The 27327-nt window shown below is 43.4% G+C and overlaps 1 protein-coding gene across 4 annotated transcripts; it reads left to right on the forward strand.

The window, feature by feature from the left end:
• Positions 1-8838: 8838 nt before the first annotated feature.
• dclre1b (DNA cross-link repair 1B) lies at positions 8839-25108 on the forward strand. Of its 4 annotated transcripts, XM_055654453.1 has the most exons (6): positions 8844-8997; positions 12541-12596; positions 14694-14926; positions 15604-15769; positions 20601-20783; positions 23411-25108. In XM_055654453.1, exons 3-6 carry the CDS (start codon positions 14738-14740, stop codon positions 24634-24636), a joined length of 1764 nt encoding a protein of 587 aa, XP_055510428.1. In that variant the 5' UTR covers positions 8844-8997; positions 12541-12596; positions 14694-14737; the 3' UTR covers positions 24637-25108. The 4 variants fall into 4 exon arrangements, with proteins under 4 accessions (XP_055510427.1, XP_055510428.1, XP_055510429.1 ...); XM_055654452.1 differs by lacking the exon at positions 12541-12596 and having other exon boundaries at positions 8839-8997; XM_055654456.1 differs by lacking the exons at positions 8844-8997; positions 12541-12596 and adding an exon at positions 15074-15308 and having other exon boundaries at positions 14789-14926.
• The last annotated feature ends 2219 nt before the right edge of the window (positions 25109-27327 follow it).

Here is a 27327-nt window from a genome sequence, read left to right on the forward strand (position 1 = left end):
GGAGGTGCGGGAGAGTGAAGAAATCAGGTTTCTTGAATTGGGACCAGAGAGCGGTGATTCCAAATGTGATACAAGTGCACATACTGCAGGTTGGCCATAGGTAGACAAAAGTGCTGGTGAAACTTAGCGGGTAAAGCAGCATCTATGGAGCGAAGGAAATAGGCAATGTTTCGGGCCAAAACCCTGAAGGGTTTCGGCCCGAAACATTGCCTATTTCCTTCGCTCCATAGATGCTGCTGCACCCGCTAAGTTTCTCCAGCACTTTTGTCTACCTTCGATTTTCCAGCATCTGCAGTTCCTTCTTAAACCTGAAGGTTGACCATGCCCTGTAGGGTGGAACTGTCCACATGAAAGTAATTTTCAGAGGCTTGGGACTAATCAAGGCATAAGTGAGGTGTTTCTGAATGTGTTAGAACTGCAAGTCACAAAGCTTCAGTAAGGAGGTGGCTGGCCCATCCATGCCAGAAGGTAGACATTGGCATCTTCTAATGGCCATGGACTACTTCATCCTGGTTCATTGCCAAATGAATTGGTGGGACATGTTTCCATTTGGTTTGTGCATCTCTACAGAATGATGCAGGGAAGTCAGCGGGAGTTGCAGGGATGCCTCGGATCAAGGTCAACCTTTGAGACCCATGACTCCCCCAAGAGACTGGGTTCCACCAGACTTCTACAGAAGAGGTCAACATAGTTTGTCCATAGTTTGTCTGGGTTCTCCATTAAAATAGAACCCTGACTAACTTAAAGTCCTCTTACCATTTGCATCTAACAAAGGCCAAAGAAAAGCAAGGCGGCATGTCAAAAAGACTACTATCCAGTGGCTCTGACCTCCAACATCATGTGGAACGTTGAGAGGCTGGTGATGGTGCACATTAACTCAATCCTCCCAGCCAACCCCGATCCACTGCAGTTCACCTAGTCGGAACAGATCCAAGGCAGATGCCATTTCCATGGCCTTACATTAATCGATGAAACATCCCAATAGTAACGATACCTATGTCAGACTTCTATATATTCTCCACATCGGCGAGACCAAGCGCAACTCAGCGATCGTTTCGCTGAACACCTCCGCTCAGTCTGTCTTAACCTATCTGATCTCCCGGTGGCTCAGTACTTTAACTCCCCCACCCATTCCCAATCTAATCTTTCTGTCCTGGGACTCCTCCATTGTCAAAGTGAGGCCCAGCGCAAATTGGAGGAACAGCACCTCAAATTTCGCTTGGGGAGCTTACACCCCAGCGGTATGAACATTGGCTTCTCTATCGAAGTATCCCTTGCTTTCGCTCTCTCTCCATCCCCTCCCCCTTGAATATTCTCCCACCAGTCTTACTGTCTCCGACTACATTTTATCTCTGTACCGCCCATTCCCTTGACAATAGTCTGAAGAAGGGTCTCGACCTGAAACGTCACCCATTCCTTCTGTCCAGAGATGCTGCAAAATTTTCCAGCATTTTGTATCTACCAATGCCACTCTTGTGGCCTCTTTGAATAATACAACTTTTAAATGTTTGCAGGGCTGTAACACAGAACTCAACTCCTCAGTATCCAGAGGCAGAAGGACCTGAGATTGTAGTCGTTACCCTCAAGCCTTTAGAGGAGACTAAAACAGGTTCAGAACATACTCCTGCAGCATGGAATGTGCCGGGCACCAACATTCACTTGGAGGCATCCTGTGGTACTGGACAACCAACACGTTTCGGGAAGACCGTGTGAACAATCTTCCATCATCATATAACCATATAACAATTACAGCACGGAAACAGGCCACCTCGGCCCTACAAGTCCGTGCCAGACAACTTTTTTTCCCTTAGTCCCACCTGCCTGCACTCATACCATAACCCTCCATTCCCTTCTCATCCATATGCCTATCCAATTTATTTTTAAATGATACCAATGAACCTGCCGACACTTCCACTGGAAGCTCATTCCACACCGCTACCACTCTCTGAGTAAAGAAGTTCCCCCTCATGTTACCCCTAAACTTCTGTCCCTTAATTCTGAAGTCATGTCCTCTTGTTTGAATCTTCCCTATTCTCAAAGGGAAAAGCTTGTCCACATCAACTCTGTCTATCCCTCTCTCATCATTTTAAAGACCTCTATCAAGTCCCCCCCTTAACCTTCTGCACTCCAGAGAATAAAGACCTAACTTATTCAACCTATCTCTGTAACTTAGTTGTTGAAACCCAGGCAAGATTCTAGTAAATCTCCTCTGTACTCTCTCTATTTTATTGACATCCTTCCTATAATTGGGCGACCAAAATTGTACACCATACTCCAGATTTGGTCTCACCAATGCCTTGTACAATTTTAACATTACATCCCAATGTTTGATGATCTTACTACACATCTCGGGGAACAGCTCGTAGATTAGAGAATCGTCTGTTGCATAACTGTTTGGGATGAACCTAGGCAAGCATGGGCGGAAATCCCGAGGGGGGGGGGACAGGGGACGGGAGACACACGTCCCTCCCATGTTTAGAGAGGTGGGGGAGAATCCCCCCTATGTTTTGCAATCCGGATTTTGAAATTCAGTGAAAAAAATATCTATTAAAATCTCCGCTTTCCGTGAGACAGTGGGGGTGTCACTGTTAAGCGCTTGTTAAATGTCCCTATTAACATCGTATGAACATGATGTGTCACCAATTGTGTTTTGACTTTCAAGTATTACTGAAGGTATTCACGGAGAACTTCTTAAAGCTGTCTGATGCGGTTACAATTACCATTTGAACTAATTGGATGTATTGGTGGATGGTAACGATTTAAACGGGTATCGGATGGGAAAGATATAAACGGGCCTGGTCATTAAGGGCTCCAGTCGAACGGGTTTCCTGGCTGGCTTGCAGGTAAGTCCCTTATTCACGGTCACTCACTTTAGTTAGTATGTTTTCCCCATCTCTATCTCCCTCTCCCTCCAAGGTTGGTTCTTCTGTTTGCCTTTATTTGCTTCAGTTTTATTAGCTTAAATGTTATTTATCACATTGTAGCATTTGAAAGATTCAAGCGGGTATTAGACGCTTTCTAAGAGCTGTATCGACCCGGCGCAGCTTAAAAACAAATTGCTGCATCGAGGCGATCGAGGGTCCCGATGTTGAAGCCCCCGCCGGTCGTTTTTAAGATGCGCTGGGTGATGAAAGACCCCGCGAATGGGCCAAGTCCCACGATTCAGGGCTGTTGCTGGAGTTCGGAGTCAGTCACCAACCTGGTCACCTCCTGATGTTACCGTCCACAGGGCCCACGGTCGAAGCCTTGCGTGTGTGTGTGTGTGTGTGTGTGTGTGCGCGCGTGGCCGCCTAGAAATCGGACTCCCCCAAATTGTGTCCCCCCCTTGTTTTGATAGCGATTTCCTCTCCTGTATCAATTTCCAAACCTTGTTTGCAAATCCACAATCTATAAAGATATAGACAATCATCTCGTACTCACTACTGCCATCTGGAGGGTGGCATTGGTAAGTAGACTCTGACCATGCAGGAAAGATTGGCACAGAGTTCATTCTCATTGCCAGTCATAGTGATAGAGGCAGAATTAGGCCCTTCGGCCCATCAAGTCTACTATGCCATTCAATCCCGATTTATCTATCTTTCCCTCTTAACCCCATTCTCCTGCCTTCTCCCCATAACCCCAGACACTCGTATTAATCAAGAATCTATCTATCTCTGCCTTTAAAATATCAATTGACTTGGCCTAAACAGCCTTCTATGGCAATTAATTCCACAAATTCACCACCCTCTGACAAAAGAAATTCCACTTCATCTCCTTCCTAAAGGAACATCCCTTAATTCCAAGGCTACGACCTACCACAAGTGGAAACACTCTCTCCACATCCACTCTATCCAAGCCTTTCACTATTCGGAACATTTCAATGAGAACCCCCCCCCGCATTCTTCTAAACTACAGTTAGTACAGGCCCAGTGCCATCAAACGCTCATCATAAGTTAACCCACTCATTCCTGGTATCATTCTTGTAAACCTCCTCCTAACCCTCTCCAGAGCCATCATATCCTTCCTCAGATATGGTGCCCAAAATTGCGCACAATACTCCAAATGCGGCCTGACCAGTGCGTCATAGAGCTTCAGCAATACATCCGTGTTTGTGTTCTAGCCCTCTTGAAATAAATGCTTTGCCTTCTTCACTAACGATTAGACTTGCAGATTAACTTTTTGGGAATCCTGCACCAGCACTCCCAAGTCCCTTTGCTCTTCCGTGCAATTTGTCACCGAGGCCATTCTCATTGGCAGCCTAGCGAGGTCTAGGTGCTTGCTCCCAATGAGGCACCTTGCCAAATGGCTTTGACAGAAAATGTTGCAGCCAATAAAAAAATCAATAAATGGGCTACTTTGGGCTACTGACCTTGCATACAATGATACAATTTATTTGTTGTCATTTGAACCTCATTGAGGTTCAAACGAAACTTGGTTTCTGCAGTTATACAAACAAGTAGAAGAACCAAGACACAACACATTTTACACAAACATCCATCAGCGAATCCCCTCCTCGCTGTGATGGAAGGCAAAGTCTTAACTCTCCCTTGCACTCCCCATTCTCCTCCCGATGTCAGAGTCAAAGCCCCCAGTGGGCGATGGTAAGTGTCCCGCGGCCATTAAAGCCGCGCCGGTCGATGCAAAGAAGGCCACGCTCCGGGTCTTGGTGTTGGAGTCCCCGGCGGGCGCTAGCAAGTCCCACGGCAATTTGAAGCCGCGCCTGGTGGTGTAAGGCCCGCTCCAGGTCATCCTCAACCCCGCAACTCGAGTGGGAGAAGTCCACGGTGATATTGTCCACCAGACCTGCGGCTGGACCCTCCGAATCTCCAGGGTCTCTGTGGTCGGGCCGCAGCAGCGCGTCACCACAGTTCCTCCCGCTCCAAACTCGGCCAGCTCCGCGATGGAAGTAAGTCCGCCGCTCCGTGACTGGAGCCCCCGGTCGTTCCGGTTGGAGGCCGCTCCACGGTGCAACGACAACGGAGACCCGACAGAGAAAAGGTCGGGTTCTCCATACCGGGAAAAGATTTAAAAGTTCCCCCCGCCCCCCACACACATACCCCATTAAAAAAAACACTATAAACTACATTCAAACGAGACAAAAAAAAAAAGACAGACGGACTGCAGAGGCCGCTGCGACGTGAGTCCAATTGCATCATAGGTTTTTAAAGTTATTTTTGAAACAATTTGTAGCAATCTTACAAAATTTTGAGATATAAAAAATCAAGTCTGCAATTTATCCCATCAGATAAAGCATAAAAATAAGTTTAATTTGACACCTAATTCACTTTCATATCTCAAGTAATAAAAAAAGTTATGGCCATTTTCATACTCGGAAATTAGCATCTTGTTCCCTATTGATTTTCTATGGACATAACAAAAAAGCTGTGATCATGGACAGTCAAAAGCCCATAACCTTCTTAAAAATTAAGAGAACTGAATGAAATTTTCAATTATCATAGATTGAACCATTCTGAAACAAATATAAAATAATCTTACTTGGATGACCTGAAATTAAAGCATATAATTAGTTAGTTACCAATTGTAGCTAATTTCAAACTTCAATTACTAGATCTAAACATCTATCCATTTCTTAATAAATGATTAACATTTTTAAATAGCCTAAGTGTCCAAATAATATTCACAAATAATTCACAATAAAACATGATTTTTAAATCTCATTTACATTAATTTATAGGCCAAATGGAAGGAATTTAGTGTTCAATTGCTGTAAATTAAAGTCCATTTTAAATCGGCTTTCTAGTGGGTTCCTGTGAACGCGCTGGTTTAGAACGTTCACATTGCGCTGAATTTGTGCCCTCAAATGCCCAGAAAAATACTGCGGGATATAAAGAGCCCAAAATGAGCTACTCGCTATAGAAAACTTTATATACAGGGGTCTTAAGAAGCCCCTTTTAATGTAAAAATAAGGTACATACCTTTAATTGTTTGCTTTATAAAACCCTGGGGCTGCGAGAGGTTGCGGGTTGAGAGAGTGATTTTTAAACTACTATAACTATTATACAAGGCCATAAAAACTAATAATACCTTTTGCGACGGGGTCTTTCAGCGATTTTTTTCGTTAATGATTTACTAGGCTGAACATTTTCGATTGCAACAGCCTAGTAAAAATCGCGTTTTAAACCCGCCCCCTCTAAACAGCGCCAAAATCACACACACGGCCTGGGGCAGATTCTCAACGACGATTCAGGTAGGTTTTGTAATATACCTACAATTTGATCAAACAGAGGCGTTACTAAATATGTTAATATGTCAAGTAGTTACTAGGAACGATGTATTGCATTTTGGGCAAAGGAAGATAGTCATTACATTGACTGCTGGTTTGTGCTTCTCTTTCTACAGGGATCTGTGCCTTTCTCTCTCTGGAAATTCAGAGCCAATATTTTCATAAACACTAGCAAAATTGTTCAATCTTAGTTCATAATCAATGACATTTCAGACATTTATTGTTGTGTGAAATGAAAAGAACAACTAGTTCTGTTCATTGTTCTGCTATTTTAATTATTCTCTTTAGTTACAAAGAGGGTTAGTTAAGGCTAGTAGTATACCACTTCTCACTGGTCTGTAAAAGCAAAATCAAAATCATAAACAAGTTTATTTCAGTGTTTAAGAAGGAACTGCAGATGCTGGAAAATTGAAGGTAGACAAAAATGCTGGAGAAACTCAGTGGGTGCAGCAGCATCTATGGAGGGAAGGAAATAGGCAACGTTTCGGGCCGAAACCGTTCTTCAGTGTTGGAACAACAGTGGGAGATTTCGGAAGACAGCCATTGCATTGGCTGTGGCAGTGTATCTCCCTTTTGGCGAGGTAGCGGGAGACTTTAAAAGCTGCTCGTTGGATTGGTTGTCAGTCTATTTTCACATCAGAGCAGCAGCGGGAAATTTCAAAAGGCAGCTGTTGGATTGAAGCCAACAAAAAGAAAGCTAGGTGTAGTAGAGCAGCCCATTGGGAGGTGCTGTGCGGAGGGTGGGGTACGGATCAGGCGGAGGGTAGGGGACATGCGGAGGGGCTGGGCGGAGGGGCGATGCGGAGGGCAGTGACAATGTGGAGGGGAGGGGCAGTGCGGAGGGAGATACGATACGTTGAGGTAAGAGACTCCGGGACTGCATGGAGTCGGTAGACTCGGCAATGTTCAAGGACGCATCAATGGACCTGAATAAATACGCCACAGTACAGGGACAATTACAGGTGCCTAGGTATTGGGGATCGTGGCACTGTGCCCATGGGTAAGAATTTGAGAGCAGGGGATAGTGCCCTTGCAAGATGTGGAGGAAAGAACTGCAGATGCTGGTTTAAATCAAAGATAGACACAAAATGCTGGTGTAACTCAGCGGGACTGGCAGCATCACTGGAGAGGAATGGGTGACGTTTCAGGTCGAGACCCTTCTTCAGACTGATGTCAGGGGAGTGGGCGGTACAGAGATAAAATGTAGTCGGAGACAGTAAGACTGGTTGGGGAAATGGGAAGGGGGAAGGGATGGAGAGAGTGGGAAATTCAAAGGCTAATTGAAGTTACAGAAGTTAATGCGAAATATGAAGTGCTGTTCCTCCAATTTGCGCTGGGCCTCACTCTGACAATGGAGATGGCCCAGGACAGAAAGGTCACCGTGGGAATGGGAGGGGGAGTTAAAATGTTGGGCAACCAGGTAGGTTTAGGAGGACTGAGTGGAGGTGTTAAACAAAATGATTGCCGAGCCTGCGCTTGGTCTCGCTGATATATTAAGAGTCCACACCTGGAACAGCAGATACAGCAGATAAGGTTTGGAGGAGGTACAAGAGAACCTCTGCCTCACCTGAAAAGATTGTTGGGGTCCTTGGACGGAGTCGACGGGGGAGGTATCGGGACATGTGTTGCAACTCCTGCGGTTGCAGGGGAAAGTACCTGGGGAGGGGATGGTTTGGGTGGGAAGGAACAAGTTGACCATGGAGTTGCGGAGGGCGGAAAGGGGTGGAGATGGAAAGATGTGGCTAGTAGTGGGATCCTGTTGGAGGTGGCGAAACGTCGGAGGATTATATGCTGTATGCGATGGCTAATGGGGTGGAAGGTGAGGACAAGGGGGACTGTCCATGTTATGAATGGGGGGAGGGGGAGCAAGAGCAGAGCTGTGGGATATTGAGGAGACCTTAATGAGAGCCTCATCTACAGAGGGGAAGAGGGGGAACCCCCGGTCCCTAAAGAATGAGGACATCTCCAATGACCTGGTATGGAACACCTCATCTTGGGCGCAGATGCGACGTAGATGGAGGAATTGGGAGTAGGGGATAAAGCCTTTACAGGCAGTCGGGTGGGAAGAAGTGTAGTCTAGTCCTTGCATGAGGACAGGAGGAAGTGTGATTCAGACAACTGTGGAAGTCACTGGGTTTGTAATATCCAGATAACTCCAGCCATTGTACTCATTCTAACCTGTTGATTAGCTCCAGTAATGTGCTGTTATTATTTTATATTTCCTGCACAGGCAGTATTTTGTTATTATTTCGTTTCAGCAGTAATAAACCAGTGCTTCTCCACTGCGGTTGCCTTCCTTCCCAGTCCAGGGTCTCGACCCAAAACATCACCCATTCCTTCTATCCAGAGATGCTATGCCTGTCCCGGTGAGTTACTCCAGCCTTTTGTGTCTATCTTCTGTGTAAACCTGAATCTGCAGTTCCTTCCTTCCTTCACGCCTCCCTGCAGTACCGGCCACGGCCATGTCCTCCCTGCTAGGGGGCGCGACCGGCAACGCCACCTCCAATCAGAAAGCGGACAGCAGGTGAGGTCCCGCCCTCCAGGACATACGATTGGTGCGTTCCGTCAGAGAGCGGGCGCCTAATGGCCAGGCCGTCTGTCAATCAAAGCGAAGCTGCAGCCCGCCCGCCTGGACCGAGCAGCTCTAGGATCTTTGTCCTGGGCGGCCGTTGGTGGAATCGGGTCAGCGCCGGTTGAAAAGAGGCGGGAAGCCGGAGGAAAGGTCCTATAGCGGATGTTTGGGCGGGAGGCCGTTTGTTTCTGTCTGTCTCCAGGTCAGTACCAGAGTACAACTGCATCATGGAGCGTCTGTCCGGAAACGGGTTAAAACAAAAATCAAGAATCGGCTCCATACTCCGCAGCCGTGTTGAAAGGGGGGGGGAGGGGAGAGGGGGGGGGAGGGAAGAGAGAGAGGGGAGAGAGGGGGTGGGGAGGGGGGAGGGAGGTTGGGAGAGAAGGGGGGGGGGGGGGGAGAGAGGGAGAGAGGGGAGGGGAGAGGAGAGAGGAGAGGGGAGGGGGGGGGTAGGGAGGGGGAGGGGAGGGAGGGGGGAGAGGGTCGGTGAGTCGCCGAAGCCGTGCCCATGTGTAGGGGTTTAGTTTAGAGATACAGCGCGGAAACGGGTCCTTCGGCCCACCAGGTCCGTGCCGGCCAGTGATCCCCGCACATTAACACAATGAATCCTACACCCACGACGGACAATTTTTACATGGATATCATGGATGCCATGATTAGGGGTTCACGATACCGTGCCCCTGGATATGGGTTCATAGGTATATGAAGGAGCGAGATGCTGATTTAAACCGAAGATAGACACAGAATACTGGAGTAACTCACTCAGCCGGGACAGGCATGGCACCTCTGGAGAGAAGGAATGGGTGACGAGTCGAGTCGAGACTCTTCTTCAGACTACCTGGATTTTCTGAAGGCCTTTGTTAAGGTGCAGCACTTGAGGCTGCAAAAGAGGACGAGGCCCCATAGTGTCAGAGGAAATATGGATAACAGGTTGGCTGCATGGAAGAAGGCGGAGACGAGAGTGACAATAGGGTGATTTCACGAAAGGTCACTGGAGCGTAGATCCGCACCCACGTGACCGAAAATTTAAACTGGAGTACACTTGGTACTTACGGTATAGGGTGATTTCACTAAAGGTCACTGGAGCGTAGATCTGCACCCACGTGACCAAAATTCTCAAGTGGAGGACACTCGAGGGTTCCGGTACATGTTAGTGGATGGGAAAAAACGCATTTTCCCACCCGTTAAAAACATAGAAAACGGCGAGGTTGTGAGCTGCAATTTACTGTGTTAATAATGCCTTACTTTTGATGAAATTCAGCGAGCAAACGCGATAATTACCGATATTTTGGACCTTTAAATATCCACGGTAAATGTCGGCTGTTCACTTCCACCGGTTTGGCACCTTCAGTTCCCTCTTGAATTTACCTTACTAGCTATCTTTTTTTTTTCCTGTAAATCTAGGTAGCTGTGCCTCACGGTCAACCCGATTGGCACAGTAAATTGCAGCTCACAACCTCGCCGTTTTCTATGTTTTTAACGGGTGGGAAAATGCGTTTTTTCCCATCCACTAACATGTACCGGAAACCTCGAGTGTCCTCCACTTGAGAATTTTGGTCACGTGGGTGTGGATCTACGCTCCAGTGACCTTTAGTGAAATCACCCTATACGTTAGTGAATGGGAAAACACGCACTTTCACACCCGTTAAAAACATCGAAAACGGACAGTTTTTGAGCTGCAATTTACTGTGCCAGTCGGGGTGACCGTGAGGCACAGCTACCTAAATTTACCGTCCAAAAAAATGATAGAAACTAAGGTAAATTCAAGAGGGAGCTGAAGGTGCAAAACCAGCGGCAGTGCTTTGCGGACATTTGTCGTGGAGATTTAAAGATCCAAAATATCGGGAATTATCGCGTTTGCTCGCTGCATTTCATCAAAAGTAAGGCATTATTGACTTTTTTTAATCTTTACTCATTTGTTATATGAAAAGTTTTAAAAGTGAAAAATCCGTCAGTAAAATTGCAAAATCGCTCATGGTTCTCAGGTGGGTTTTATCATGCAAAATGAAAACGCTTCTGAAGCTACATTTACCATTTAAATAATCGTAAACTATCAATGCGTTTTGAAATAAATTTTACTCAGATGCAAGCTAAGGAATGGGATAATTGTCAGCTGTTAGTTGGACAAAATTAGGACATTTTATTATTTGCCAAAATCAGGATTGTTAACATCATTCCATGCTGCAGGCTTGTCTGTTATTAGATGATAAATAAATAAATTAATAAATAAGTAGTTTCGGTGGATGTGCAGGCTTTAAACAACAAACATTGAGAAATATATTTTGGCAAATAATAAAATGTCCTAATTTTTCATTTTGCATGTTAAAACTCACCTGAGAACCATGGGCAATTTTGCAATTTTACTGACGGATTTTTCACTTTTAAAACTTTTCATATAACAAATGAATAAAGATAAAAAAGTCAATAATGCCTTACTTTTGAAGAAATGCAGCGAGCAAACGCGATAATTCCCAATATTTTGGATCTTTAAATCTCCACTTCCGCTGTTTTTACACCTTCAGCTCCCTCTTGAATTTACCTTAGTTTCTATCTTTCTTTTGGACTGTAAATTTAGGTAGCTGTGCCTCACAGTCACCCCGACTGGCACAGTAAATTGCAGCTCAAAAACTGTCCGTTTTCGATGTTTTTAACGGTGTGAAAGTGCGTGTTTTCCCATTCACTAACATGTACCGTAAGTATCGCATGTCCTCCAGTTGAATTTTGTGGTCACGTGGGTGCGGATCTACGCTCCAGTGACCTTTCGTGAAATCACCCTATACAGCATATTCCCTTATTTGTGGAGCCATGCATTTTGATAGTAGGAATAAAGGCATGGACTGTTTTTCTAAATGGGAGAGAATTTCGAAATCGGAGGTGCAAAGGGAAGGGAGTGCTGGGGCAGGATTCCAAAGAGTTAATTTGCAAGTTGAATCGGTAGTAAGGAAGGCAAATACAATGCTGGCATTTATTTCGAGAGGGCTAGAATGCAAAAACAGGGATGTAATGCTGAGGCTTTATAAGGCACTGGTCAGACTGCATTTGAAGGACTGAACAATTTTGGGCCCAATATAGGGGGGTTGCATGAAAGGTCACTGGGTCATAGGGCTTGACGCACGGAACCTCTCAATCCATCTGGAGGACATACGTAACATCTGGTGTATGTTATTAATGCAAGAAACACGTACTTTCCTACCTGTTAAAAACCACCAAAATGTTGAATTTTTGCGCTGAAAAAAATTGTGGAAGTCGGGATAAGTGTGAGAGACATGTACCCAACTTCAGAATTCCAAAAGTGAAGCGAAATTAAGGTAAAGAGAAGCGAGAGCTGAAGGGACAACAATAGCTAAAGTGCTTGGTATCGGAATTGAAAATATTGGGAATTATCGCATTTGCTCACTGCATTTCATTAAGTAAGGCATTATTTCTTGATTCCTTTGGTATCTAAAAAGTCTCAGAAGTGATAAATCTGGCTAAATTTTTCTTCAGATGCGTTTTCATTTTGTATGTAAAAACCCACGAGAACCATGGGCGATTTAAAATATTTACAGCCAGATTTATCACTTCTGAAACTTTTTAGATGCCAGAGGAATCAAGAAAAAACACAAATAATGCCTTAGTTGATGAAATGCAGTGAGCAAACGGCCAATGTTCGCTAAGCACTCTGTCTGTTGTTGTCCATTCAGCTCTCGCTTCTATCTACCATCATTTCTCACACGCTATTCCTGATTTCCATAATTATTTACAGTGCAAAAATGGACAATTTCGGCGGGTTTTAACTGGCCCGCTATGCTGGAAACAATGGTAAGTACCTACCTGCAGTTCATCGCGTGTAATCCACTTGGAGTAGTGTAGCAACAGTACGGATCATGGGTCGTGACCCGACTGCTGTGAAACCTCCCTATATGACGAAGGATGTGCTGGGAATGGTGAGGTCCAGAGGAGGTTTACGAGAATGATCCCAGGGATGATTGGACATTTGAAGGCACTGGGCCTCTACTCGCTGAAGTTTAGAAGGATAAGGGGGGACATCAATTAAACTTTAGTCAGAAGGTGGTGGATCTGTGATATTAATTGCCACAAACAGTTGTGGAGGTCGTCAATGGATATTTTTAAGGTGGACATTGACCACCTTAGGTGTCAGGGGTTATGGGGTGAAGGCAGGAGAATGGGGTTGAGAGGGAAAGATAGATCAGCCATGATTGAATGATGGAGTCGATGTATGGGCCGAATGGCCTGATTCTGCTCCTCGAACTTATGAACTTTTAAAGGTTGTTATCGTTTCTGCCTCAACTTGCAACTCATGCCACACCACCCCCTGTGTGAAAACGTTTCCCCTTGGATTCCTATTAAATTTTGCCCTTCACCATAAACTATGTCCTCTTGTTCTTGATTCTCCTACATCTGGGTAAAAGATTCTGGGCATATACCCTAGCTATACACCTCTATAAGATCACCCCTATCCTCTACACTCCAAGGAACAGAGTCGTAGCTTGCCCAACCTCCTGCTATAGGTCAGGCCCTCAAGTCTTGGCAACATCCTTGTAAATCTTCTCTGCACTCTTTCTAGCTTATCAAATCTTTCCCACAATAGGGTGACCAAGTCCGAACACATTATTCCGAACTGTGGCCTCACCGCACTTTGTAACATAACATCCCAACTTTTATACTCTAAACCCTGTCTGATGAAGGCCAATGCGCTGAAAGTCTTGACCACCTTATCTACCTGTGACGCCACTTTTAAGGAATTATACCTGCTCCCTTAGATCCCACTGCTTGACAACACTCCACAGAGCCCTGTCATTTACTGTAAAGGCCATGCCCTGCCTGGACTTCCCAAACTGCACTACGTCACATTTATCGGCATTAATCTCCATTAACCATTCATTTGCCCAACTGATCAAGATTCTGCTGTGAACTTTGATAACCATCTTCGCTACCTACAATATCACCCACTTTAATGTAATTTGCAAACTTATTAAAGCCTTGCACATTCTCATCCAAATTATTGATATAGATGACAAACAGCAATGGGACCAGCACTGAACTTCAAAATACACCACTTAGTTATAGGCCTCCAGTCCGAAAAACAAACTTTCCCCATCACCCTCTGCTTCCTTCCATCAAACCAATTTTTATCCAGCTGGCTAGTCTCCTTGGGTCCTATGCGATGTAACTTTCCAAAGCTGCCGATCATGCGGTGCTGAATAGTGGATGGTTCTGTGTGCACTGCACGTTGGTGGGGGTTTCTATTCGGTCCTGAGTATTTTAGTAATTTGCGATAGGGTAGGGTCTCATGGTGCTATGTGCTCAGTGGTGGGAGGGACATTGGGATTGTGTGCCCTCTGGGAGGTGTGTAGGTGCTGAATGTGCACTCATGCTTGGGCTCACAAATACTGTTTACTCAAAGGTGCAGTAGCTTGTTAGAACTGTGCCCACTCACTGGATGTTCTTGGGCCTCTATGCTAAAGGTGAGCGATTTCAGTGCAAATGTGCTCACTGGTAGGTGACATGGCCTCTGTGCCCATGGGTGAGATAGCTTATAGGTTACTTCATGCCTACTTGAGTGGTGGATTACAAGTATTATGTCCATAGGTTTGTAGCCGGGAGTGGTGAATCTACTAGTGCATGGCTCGTTCCCTTTTGTATGCCAATGGTGAGGTATCTTGTGGACATTGTGATCTCTAGTGAGGTGCCTCTGCTGTGTGTTCACTGATGGGATTGCCTCATATCTGATGTCCACTGGCATAAGCATGATCTCATGGGCATTGTATGAAAGAGTGAAAAGTAGTTAATATTGTGTGGAAAGGGTATTTCATTAAAGATTTTGTCTTATTTGTGCTTTACATAGAAATAATGGCTGTATGAGAAAGTAATTTGTTAATTTGATTGGTTTTACAGTGCATTAGGAGCTAAACCCTGCCGGTGGTTTAGCAGAGTGTGAAATGAATGGAACACTAATCCCAAACACACCTTTTGCTGTGGATTTCTGGCAGATTCGGAAATGCAGCCACGTCCGTTTGTTTTTCCTCTCCCACTTGCACAGTGATCATACATCTGGTCTTTCTTCTACCTGGAGCAGATCCATATACTGCTCTCCCATTACTGCTAAGTTGTTACGATGGAAGTTTCAGGTGAGGTTAAGAGCTGAAGATTTTATGCCCTGTCTAATTACTCTTATTTACAAGGTCTCTGATCTTTTACTCAAATACCACTGTGAGCCGTTGGCTAGCTATTCAACTGCAGAGGAGCCCATTGTTGAAATTATTTTTCTATTTCAGAAATTATGCAACATTCATTGTGGAGAGAAGCTGTCAATTCCTTGTTTTCAATATATTTTTTAAGAAGAATCTTCTGTTTAATTTGTGTGAAAAATGACAAAAAAAACATATTTGAGCAAACCCATTTCTTTATTTGAAAAGAAAGCGATTTCGAGATGTGGGTGACAAGTTGGCATTTATTGTTGCTCCCTGATGTCATTAAGAATTAACCGTGGAATTCAAATCTCCATCTTAGGTACAAACCTTTGCCCTTTTTATGAATGCATCATTGTTGCCTTTCTTTTCCCCCATGAAAATTGCACTTGATCCCAAACCTCTCTGCTCCTGGACACTAAGCTTCCTTAGTTCCAGCAATTAAATTAAAAATCTGGCATGAATAGGCAGATTATTTTCAAGCATCCTCATTCAATGCTTTAAATTTAGTTTAGTAATGCAACTGTGATTCTATAGTATGGAGAGAATCAAGTGTGATTATAATTTATTAATGTTTCCAATAATTATGTTATTTTAAAATAAAATGTTATCAACAGGTCGAGGAAACATTGATCCACCCACTTGATGTAGGAGAAAGTCACCTCTTGTATCTTGATGAAGTTGGAAAAGAGACCATGACCGTGACTTTGATTGACAGCAATCACTGTCCTGGCTCTGTCATGTTTTTGTTTGATGGATACTTTGGTTCCATTCTATACACAGGTATGCCAGATAACCATTTTTACCAATCTTCATGCAGGATCTCAATCTAAAATGCAAATCATCCCTTTGAATACACAGATGGTGCTTGACCTGCTGAGATTTTTCAGCAGTTTTTATGTTCTGGATTCCATGCAATCGCTTGCCACTCTTGACAGATAAGCTTAACTGTAAATTATAATGATTATTTGTTGTTTATATTATTTACTTACACATTGGTTGAAAGAAATCTTGACATAAATCCATTATATAGCAACCTTTTATTTCTTGCCGTTGTTCGTTTGCAAGTTGACTTTACCTATAGTAAAGTCTGATCACAGCCATTTTGTAGTGGCTTTGCATCGTTCTGGAAATTCGACTGGCCCTAAAAAGCACCTACTGCTCCATTCCTTGGTCACATTTTGGGAAATCTCATCAGCTACTTGTGTTTCTACTCCGTGCCTACAAGCAAAAACTGAAGCAGGGATATCCTGTACAGAAAGTTTTCAATGCTGGTTTGTGGACACAAATTACATTCTTCGCGACTGCTTTGAGTCAGTGGACTGGTCCATATTCAGGGATTTTGCTGCCAACGTGTATGCTGAAGAAGCCAATCCTAATGTTCCCCAACTGGAAACTATGGATGACTCCGAGGTAATTTACAAGGAGAAGGCCAGGACCTGTCAAACAATCTCGAGCAGTACACGAAAGCTCCCTATGATCTTCGCAGAGCCATCAAGAATGCCAAGGGACAATACCAGGACAAACTTGAAACCCAGTATATTTATTCAGATACCCGCAAACTGGCAAGGCCTGACTATTATAACTGGCTGCAAAGCTAATAGGCCTGTCCCACTTAGGCGATTTGTTTGGGCGACTACAGGCGACTACAACTTGTTGAAAAGTTTTCGGCGACAGTGGCGACAGTTTTTGCTGTCGTTGGTCGTTGTCAGGTGTCTTAGGTGAATTCCATTAAAATTAGTCCCTGGCAGTCGCCTAACGAGTCGCCTAAGAGGGACAGGCCCATAAGTCAGGCAACATTGCTGGCGATAGTGCAGCCCTACCTGATGAACTATTTGCATTCTATGTTCACTTTAATCAAAAGGCCAACAGTGTGATGAAATTTGTACCGTCAGATTCAGGTGTGCCTTTTCCCAGGGTCACTATTGCAGAAGTTGGATTGGCCTTACTGAAGGTGAGCCCACAGAAAGCAACTGGTCCGGACGCAGTTCCTGGCCACAATCAATGGACTAACTAGCGGGAGTGTTCATGGACATCTTTAATCTCTCCCTAATTTGTTCTGACGTACCCACCTGCTTCAAGAAGGCCACGAGTACTATCCAGTAGCCTTGACATCCACCATGATGTGCGTTGAGAGGCTGGTTATGGAATCCAGCCTATCAAACAACATTGATCCACTGCAGTTCACCTATCGCCACAACAGGTTCATGGCCGATGCCATCTCCCTGGCTCTACATTCATCCCTAGAACACTTGGAAAAGAGAGACACCTTCATCAGACTTCTATTCATAGACTACAGCTCTGCTTTTAACACCATTAACCCATCCAAGCTTATTTCCAAACACCTGCAACTTGCGAGTCAGCACTTACCTCTGCAACTGGATCCTTGACTTCCTGGCCAACAGATTACAATCAGTGAGGATTGATGACAAATCTCCTCAACAACAATGCTCAACACAGGTGCCCCGCAAGAATGCGTTCTCAGCTCCCTTTTTTTTACTAGTTATACATCCATGACTGTGCAGCCAAATACAATCCCATCTCAATTTACAAATTGTCAGACACCACCATAGTGGACCAGATATCAAATAATGAGGAGACTGAGTACAGGAAGGAGTTGGAAAACATCGTAACTAGGTGCTAAGACAACAACCTTTTCCTTAATATCAGTAAGATAATGGAGATTACGATTAACTTCAGTATGTGAAGCAGTTTCGGGTCGAGACCCTTCTTCAGACTCCGAAACATCACCCATTCCTTCTCTCCAGGGATGCTGCCTGACCCACTGAGTTACTCCAGCATTTTGTGTCTACCTTCAATTTAATCCAGCATCTACAGTTCTTTCATACACCATACTCTACGGTGCTGAAGTAGAGATGGTTCAAAGCTTCAAATGTGGACGTAGCCCAGACCATCAAGCAAACCAACCTCCCTTCCATTAACTCCATCTATACATTTCACTGCCTCGGCTAGGCCACCAACATAATCAAGGACGAGTCTCACCCTGTCACTCCCTCTTCTCTCTACTCCCATCAGGCAAAGAGTACAGAAATGTGAAAATGCATACCTCCAGATTTAGGGAAACATTTTTCCAAGCTCTAATCTGGCAACTGAACCATCCTATCACCAACTAGAGAGCAGTCCTGACCTACCACCTCATGGGAGACTCTCGAACTATCTTTGATCAGACTTTACTGCACTTTATCTTGCACTGAACGTTATTCCCTTTATTCTACATCTACACTGTGGATGGCTTGATTGTAACTATGTATGGTCCTTTCGCTGACTGGATAGCACGCACCAAAAAAGCTTTTCACTCTACCTAGGTACACGTGACATTAAACTAAACTGAAAGTGGACATGGATCATCCTTGATTCTCAAGTCCAGATTCTGCTGTAAGACATCTCCTAGAACCATGATCTTTTATTCTGACCATTCTGACTAATATTTCTTCCAGGGGCACACTTCACATTATCCTCACCATTTAGCTGGATCACTAGGTCTGGACTATTGACATAGGTGGCCTTCTCCTCGCCAATCTGATAATATCATTGTTCCCGTATTTTCCATATTGAAACCTCTCATTAACAAGGTTTGGGAGTGATAGAAATTTCCAGCGGTGAGTTTCGATATACTGGATTTAGTAAGCAGTTAAGGTAATATAGGATAGTTGCTGCTCCAACATTACCCAGGACATTTGTGATATTGACTGGTATATCTTGAGTTTCATGGCAACTGAATATAGATTTTCTGTTAGAAACTTTATAAACATGGTGGAAAATTCAGTATTTGCAGCACTTGGATCGGTGCACTTCTGGCACACTTTAATGCACTCTTATTTGTTATATAAAAACCACTCCAAGAGCTCATGATGAATGAGTGGAACTGCTGTAATGTTGCTTTGCCTTGTGTTTGATTTGAACAGCCTGCTTTTGGAATTTTTCAAACTAGTTTTTTGTCCTTCTGTTGAATAGGAAATAATTGACATTTCAAGCTCTATCCTTTCCTTCCCCTCCCTTCCTGCCAATTATTCCTGTTTATCATTTAGTGATTCCTACAGGGATCTATTGTCTTCCAAGGGTAAATAAGGGAGAATGAACTATTTTCATTAATGATCCCAGCAAATGTAGCTTTATGGATCGCCATTGTCCATAATCAATGGTCAATCAGTTCAGTGTAAACGATTGTAAAGACAATTTTCTAAATGCATTTTAGTAATGCCTTTAACAACATCCCCCATTGTAGGCTGATCTAGAAGAGTAAGATATACAGGATTTACAGTGAATTAGTTACATGGATTCATGGACTAATAGAAGACGGTTGTTGTTAAAGGGAGCGTTATTCAGGCCTGATGCCTGATTAACAGCATTAATGCACTTGGGGTCCAATTCATCGATTTCTGAAAGTGGCAACACGTGGAGTGGCAATAAAGGCGTATGTTGCTCACCTTCATTGGTCGGGACATTGAATACAAGAGTACGGAAGTGATGATGCAGCACTATAAGATTTTGGTTAGGCCGCAGTTGGAGTATTTCATGCATTTATGGTTGACCCATAACAGGAAGAATGAAGATTTTGAAAGGGTTTAGAAGAGGTTTATCAGAAACCTCCCTTCATTTGAGGGTTTTTAGCTACAAGGTTGGACATACAGTAAACCCTCATTACAACGTACACAGGCGGTGACGGGTGGTGAAAAGTGTCAGTTTTTGCTGATTGTCTGCTATAAACTAGTATGGTTTGATCATTCGATGTAGTAGAAACTAGGAACTGCAAAAGCTGATTAATACACAAAAGGACACAAAGTGCCTGGAGTAACTCAGCAGGTCAGGCAGCATCTTTGGAGAACATTGATAAGTGGGGCTTTGGGTCAGGACCCTTCTTCAGACTGATTCAGCCCCTGTGTTTGACCTTAACACTGGGTGCCGATAACACAGTCTGCACCAGTGAGCCCTTCCTCACCAGCTGCCACATGGTCCGGATGAAGCGGATGTTATTGTAGCCCCTAGTCGGCAGCACTTTCTTCAGGTGCCATCGCCAGGGTCACCATGAGGCTCCCTCACCTCTCACCAGCTGCCGCTTCTTCCTGTCAGCCGTTGCTTTGTCCTCTCTGCCCTCCATTGCTGCCTCCACCACCTCAGAGGTTGATGGGAGACCTGATAGAAGTATATATAAAGTTATTAAAAGATATAGATAAGGTAGACAGTCAAAATCTTATTCCCAGGGTACAAATGTCGAAGACTGGAGGGCATAGCTTTAAAGTGAAAGATTCAAAGTTTAATGGAGATGCGCAGGGCAAGTTTTATCTTACACAATGAATAATGGGTGCGTGGAATATGCTGCCAGAAGTGGTGAGGGAGGAAGAGACAACAGTGGCATTTAGAAGCTTTTAGATAGGCACATGGATATGCAAGCAATGGACGAATGGATCACGTGCGGCAGGAGAGATCAGTTTATTTTGGCATCATATTCAGCAAAGACATTATGGGCTGAAGGGCTTGTTCTTGTGCTGTAGTTTTCTATGTTCTACATTTTAAGATTTGGATAGAGTTTAAAAATAAAACAAGAGGCTGTGAAAATCAGCTTAAATAACAGTGTTGATGGTATTCTCTTTAGCGGATTTCCGTTACACACCCACCATGTTCTGCAGCTCGCCATTGAGCACAAGGAAAAAAATAGATGCTCTATACCTGGACAATACAAATTGTGATCCTGAGTCAGTGCTGCCTTCCCGTCAAGAAGCAACCGAACAGATCAAAGAAATAATCAACAGTCACCCAGGACATGATATTGTAATTGGTAAGGATCATATAACTCTTTAGTTTACTTGTCTTGATCCACAGAACTCAGGCTCCTTCCTTATGTCAGTGTTGCGTTCATATAATAGGAAATATGGTCACGGTGCCATAAGGTTAGACCCTAATTGATATGCATTTGTGTGCAAACCGATGCAGGATACGTATGTGGGACACACCAACACTGTTTCTCCTACATAAAACAAATTCTCAGTATCCAATGCCAATGTACGAGAATTCCTCATTTTTGAGTCTTTTTCTTCCTTATTGAGTGTCCCACAGTTAATTTGTGTTGCACTGCCAGGACAAACCTAATCTGTTGATTTTAACTTTGACCTGAGCTTTTTGGCACTTTCAACGGGCCTACGCTCAATTGAAAAAAGTTCCAGGCAACTCCAGTGCTTGGGCGGGTGGGACTCCTTGTACTTCTGGTGTGAATCATCCCCTTAGTAGTGGAAATCAAATGGGGGAACTTGCATTAAAAAGAAATCTGTAGATGCTTAATGGAAAATGAGTTCTGCAAAAATGCATTAGTTCCTCTGTTGGCTCAACACTAATATTATGAATTGAATGGAGGAAATTCTTCACCGCTTAAGATTTGAGTCACAAAAGTGACATTTGATCGGACCTGGATTGGGAAGTGAGAAATCATTTCAATTTCATTTCCAGAAAGAATGTGGTCTGTGACTAACTCTGCTCATCCTGTCTAATAAAAGAACCCTAGACTAAAAATCAAGTGTAATTAATAGAATTTCCAGAGCGGTTCATATGAAGTTGACAAATGGCAACTTTAAAAATGCATCATCAACAGTGCTATCCTCTAATCCAGGGGTCTCCAAACTATGGCCCGGGGGCCACATCCGGCACGCGACGAGATTTTATCCGGCCCGCCACAAGCTCTTAACACATAGTTGGGGAGGGGAGCACTCGGACCCAGCAAAGCCAGACCACTTGCTGTCGGTGGAGGTTTTGGGCCTGGTGGTGAGCCTGGAACTCTGGTGAGGTGATGGCTCTGGGTGTGAGTGTGTGTGTGACATTTCTTTATTTGTTCCTACGGCCCGCATAAATGTGCCAAATATATAATGTGGCCCTCATGCTGAAAAGTTTGGAGGCCCCTGCTCTAATCGTACAACGATTGCTATAGCATGCGAGGCTGAGGAAGATTCCTTCCTACCTTCTGTAATTGTTACAGGAAATTGACTGTGCAGACTGTTGGTGAGTAGTGCTTCTGTGGTGGAATAGCCAGTACTCAGTCATTGTTCACAATGTATATTGACTGTTTGGGTGAAAAATAGGACATAGTTTTTTTACTTTCATACTTTCACCTTCAGTTACTGTCCTCAGAAGGTGGAAGATTATTGAAGGAGTTTTGTTTTCTGAAAACGTATTATGATAGATTGTAATCACCTCTCTGTAAAAATTACATGGTTCCAAGAATAGGGGTATTGTTCCACTTGGTCATTAATTCACTCTATTGGAGAAAACTGACAATATCTCACCAGGGGAGGGATTATAAAACCCGTAAGTGTGGGTGTGGCTCAGTCTCTGCAAGATGGGGAGGGAGAGTTCACGACTGTCTGAGCTGTGAATCAACTGAATGTCTATGTCTACTGAACTGTGAGTGTGGTTTTTATGTGGTGTTTTGTGTGGTTTTATGGTGGTTCACCCTGCTTGAAATGGTATGAAACTGCATTTGAATGTGGTGGCCTTGCACTCTGCATGAAATGGTATGAAACTGCACTTGAATTTGGTGGCCATGCACCCTGCTTGACATGGTCAGAAACTGCATTTGAATTTGGTGGCCTTGCATCCCGAGTCAACTGCTAGCCCACCAGCCGTGAGTGAGCTGCCAGCACATCAGGCTTGAGTGACTGAGCTGCCAGCCCAAGAATCCATTTGGCTCACAATGTCCATACTAGTCCATACTAGCCCCCTGGAAACCAGTCCCTTCAGCCCACAATACCCATTTCCATGCTCTCGGAATGACTGCAAAAGTCACAAATTATATAGGAGTCTTTTTCCCCAGAAAAGACTTTGTGGAAATATTTTTTTTGTTGCACTTGTTGATGTCAATGGATTAGATGGCCATTTCAAGTCCATTAGAAAATCTGAACACACATTCGTGTCATGAAATGAAGGCCAAATGGAGACAATGATATTACATGAAGAGAAGCTGAGCATTTGGGGTGGAAGATTGCAACCTTCACGTGGTCCGCCCTGTTTCAACTAATGCAATCAACTCGACGTGCACAAACGGAAGATCAAATAGAACAAGTTGTCCTACAACTTTAGGCTGTGCACGCCACACGAAAGAAGAAGAGAAAGCTGAGCATTTAAACAGTAAACCTGGCTACCAAAAACACCATCTGATCATTGTCCCGATTGCTACTTGCAGTTATTATGTTTCCTTCTTTCCAACAATGATTATTCTTTAAAAAATGGTATTAATTGAACGGCACATTGAAATATCCAGAAAATACAAAATATGCTATTTAAATGCCTTGCTTCTTTGATTTAAATATTATTTCCTTTATCTTTTGCATTATCTCCCCTTTTTTGTTTCATTTATTTCTTTCATTTCAAATGTTTGATTACATTATGCCTGACACATGGTTCTTATTGTAATTTCAGGTCTCTATAACTTGGGGAAAGAATCCTTATTAGAAGAGTTGGCACTGACCTTTAAAACTTGGATAGTAGTGAGTCCTCGAAGACTTGAGATGTTTCAACTGCTGAAACTGAGCGATGTGTTCACTTCAGAGGTGGGGACAGGAAGAATCCAAGTGGTAGATCAGAACGAAATTAATCGATTTAATATGATTAAGTGGAATCAGCTCCATCCCACGATTGCTATTGTCCCTACAAGCCGCAGATTGAAAGTCTCGCACAAAGATATTCATGTGGTTCCTTATTCGGATCATTCCTCCTTTCAGGAGTTGCAAGAATTTGTGTCCAGACTGGAGCCTTGTTCTATTATGCCCATAGTAAAAAGAAAGCCGTGTCAAGTATACTTCTCCCAGTATCTTAGTTCAAATGATGAGTCGCAGGTAATCCAAATTCCAGAAACAGTAGAAAGATATATGAAGATGAATTTGAAACACAACGATATGCTGCCTCGTCAGTTCTTGAAACCCAGAGCTCTGGATATTCCTCGCGGTGTAGTGTTTGAGTCACCACAACTTGACTGCATTGGAGAAGAACTGAGTTGTAACAACAATGAGCAGGAAATTTATAAACAGTTGAATACTGGTAACATGCAGTTGTCAGAAATATATATTTGCCAAGACTGGAATGAAGGCAACAGTCCAAACAGAGAAGGACAGAGTTCTGAATTCAATAAAGATATAGTTTTTGAAAAACAGTCTAACAAAGAACACAGCTTATTAAAGCAAAACATCAAAGTTCCCTTGCCCACAGAACAGAAATCCAGTTTATGCTTATTGGATGTTCCAGAATACTTAAAGATAAGAAAGCCATTAATGCTGACAAAATGGCATCATGGGAAATCTCCATATTATCGTTTAGGAAAGCAATCAATAAGAAACTTTAACCTAGCCTTTGCAAAATCATCAAGACTGCCGCAATTGCCAGCAAGAAGCACAAGATCATCATTTGCAACAATCAAATCTTTTTTCGAGTCAAGAATTTGTAAGGACCAACAGAATGCAGGGCAAATCAAATCTGAAGAATTGGAGTGTGTTTCAATTGTGCCAAGTAGTAGCACCTCTAAACTCAAACCCAGTTTTACTGATGCAAGCCAGAGTCAACGTTATGCAAGCCTGAAATCTTTTGATGCTGTTGTTGAACAATATTTTAAGAGGAGGCATAAACTAACTGCGAGAAACACATTGAACTAGAACACGAGAACAACTGCATTATAATGGTTAATGTAGGTTTGAAATTATTTTTAACAACAAGCACTTTTTGAACGTACACTTATTCCTCATTCACAGTGTTGGGGAACTTCCCAATGGTTTGTGTGGCTAGTATGTTAAATGTGGCTTTTGAAATGTCTCAACAAGAGCAGTCCAGTATTTCAAAACTGACAGATTGTTCAAGAAAGTTTGAGCACCTTTTCATTCATTTAATCTTATAAGTGCTCTTGTAAATGTGACCACATTAGAGTATAACTCTGCTTTCCATTCCATCTTATCCACTTATCATTTCTCAAGGTGACGATGTAAACACATTTAGGTATATAAAGAGGGAAATAAAGCCTAATGTATTCCATTTGTATCATTATTTCCCTTGCATACTGTGCCAACATACTGATGTCATGTATAATGGTGAAATTATAATGAGTTTTAAACTTGAGTTTGTCATCAGAAATTGTGGGGCTGATTTTATTTAAAAGAAAATCATTTTTAGATGATGTTAAACAGTGCTTTATTTTTTTTTCCATCTTGTCAACTTTGAGGCCAATTTGATCTGTTTGGAATGAAACCTTTATATAACTGTTCAATTTTTGAATCTTTTTATTTATGGAATGATGAAATGAGCAGCATGGTGGCGCAGTGGTAGCGTTGTTTCCTTAGCGCCAGAGACCTGGGTTCGATCCTGACTACGGATGCTGTCTGTACAGAGTTTATGCATTCTCCCTCTTTGTAGCGTGCTTCCGAGGTGGATTCTTAGAGCAGCTTGTGGTGGAGCCTACCAGGGAAAAGGCAATTTTGAATTTAGTGTTATGTAATGAACCCGCTTTGATAAGGGAACTCAAGGTAAAGGAACCATTAGGAGGTAGCGACCACAACATGATACGTTTTAATCTGCAATTTGAGAGGGAGAAGGTGAAATCGGATATGTCCGTTTTGCTGCTGGGCAAAGGGGACTGGAAAGGGACAAGTGATTAGTGCAGGTGTCAGAGGTTATGGGGAGAAGACAGGGTAGGGTTAGGAGGGAGAGATAGATCAGCCATGATTTAATGGCGGAGTAGACTAGATAGGCAGAATGCCTAATTCTACTCTTATTCCTTATGACCTTATGTGACATGGTGTGTTTTCTCTGGGTGCTCTGGTTTCCTCCTACACTCCAAAAAAGTACAGTTTATAAGCTAATTGGCTTGGTAAAATTGTAAATTGTCTGTGTGTAGGATAATGTTAGTGTATGGGGATCGCTGGGCGGCGTAGACATGGTGGGCCGAAGGGCCTGTTTCTGCGCTGCATTTCTAAACTAAACTAAGATTAAGAGAGTATGGTACAGAAAATTCTGTTTGCAACCAAACGTTAAAACATTGTGTGTTTATCAATGCCAGAACAGGAAGAGTGTTGGATCTGGTAATTAATACAGATAAAAACAAACAATGTTTGACTTTTGAGGCAGGAACTGCGTCCATTACAATTTCCTTCTGCTGTGAGTCAGTTTTGTTTCTGCAAACTTAAGTTTAAACTTAAGCCAGCATCTGCAGTTCCTTCCTACACATTAAGTTTTTATCTGGTCACCTCTTTAAGGATTTTAGAGAGGGTTATGGAGTGGTGAAATGGACTGCTTTCTATTTGCATATTGAACTGGTGGTGTTGGTAGTAACTTAACAATTTCAACCAATGGAGTCGAAACGGACTCAAAATGCTGCAGTAACTCAACGTGTTAAGCAGCATCCCTGGCGAACATATATAGACGATGTTTCAGATTGGGATCCTTCTTCAGACGACATTTCCATTCTACACCTGTCCCATTTGCCTGTATCCTTTTGTCCCCTTCTGCCTAAATGCCTCTTAATTATTGCAATTGTATCCGATTCCACCAACTTCTCTGGCAATATGCTCAGTATAAACCATTCACTGTGTAAAATAAACTCCCAGATATGCTTTTCCCTCACATTAAACCTATTTACTCTTGTTTTTTATAGCCATTGTAAGAGGAAAATGCTTTGGTGACGACCAAATCTGTGGATCGTATAGAACTCGTATATAGTTCTATGCTAATTCACCACCACCCACTCATCAATAAAAATCGTGGAAGTAGTCTCTTGGCTTCCCCTGTCTGAAATCAACGATTGGTTCCTTGGTCTTGTTGGCATTGAGTGAGTTTATTTTTGCGGCACCACTTGACCAAGTTTTCCATCTTGTTGACCCATCACTGGAGATTCAGCCAACCATAGTGGTGATGGGGCAAATTTATAGATGGTATTAACGCTATGCCTTTTTGCACATTTGTGGGTGTAAAGAGAGTAGAGCAGGGAGCTAAGCACGCAGCCTTACGATGACCTTGTGTTGATGAGGAGGAAATGCTGTTACCAACCTGCACTGATTGAGGAAGTCAAGAATCTAGTTGCAAAGAGAGGTACAGAGGCCCATGTCGTGGAGCTTGGTGATCAGTTTGGAGGGGGTGATAGCATTGAATGCCGAGCTCTAGTCAATGAACAGCAGCCTGGCGTACATTTTCCTCTTATCCAGATGGTCCAGAGCAGAGTGACCTAGACATATGCTGTTGACATTTTGCGGTCAAAGACAAATTGAAGAGGATCTTGCTTGTTTCCCAGGCAGGAGTTGATGCTGTGGTGAAGTGGGCATGTTACATGTGTGAACAAGAATGTAGTTGATGGGATATCA

This window comes from Leucoraja erinacea, chromosome 24 (assembly GCF_028641065.1).
Source record: "Leucoraja erinacea ecotype New England chromosome 24, Leri_hhj_1, whole genome shotgun sequence".
Classification (NCBI taxonomy): domain Eukaryota; kingdom Metazoa; phylum Chordata; class Chondrichthyes; order Rajiformes; family Rajidae; genus Leucoraja; species Leucoraja erinaceus.

Excerpts from the sequence above, each read along its gene's own strand:
- dclre1b (XM_055654452.1), top strand. The coding sequence starts at position 14,738 with ATGAATGGAACACTAATCCCAAACACACCTTTTGCTGTGGATTTCTGG. Across the intron at positions 15,770-20,600 it reads TGGTTCCATTCTATACACAG|CGGATTTCCGTTACACACCC; the intron begins GTATGCCAGATA and ends TATTCTCTTTAG. Across the intron at positions 20,784-23,410 it reads AGGACATGATATTGTAATTG|GTCTCTATAACTTGGGGAAA; the intron begins GTAAGGATCATA and ends TTGTAATTTCAG.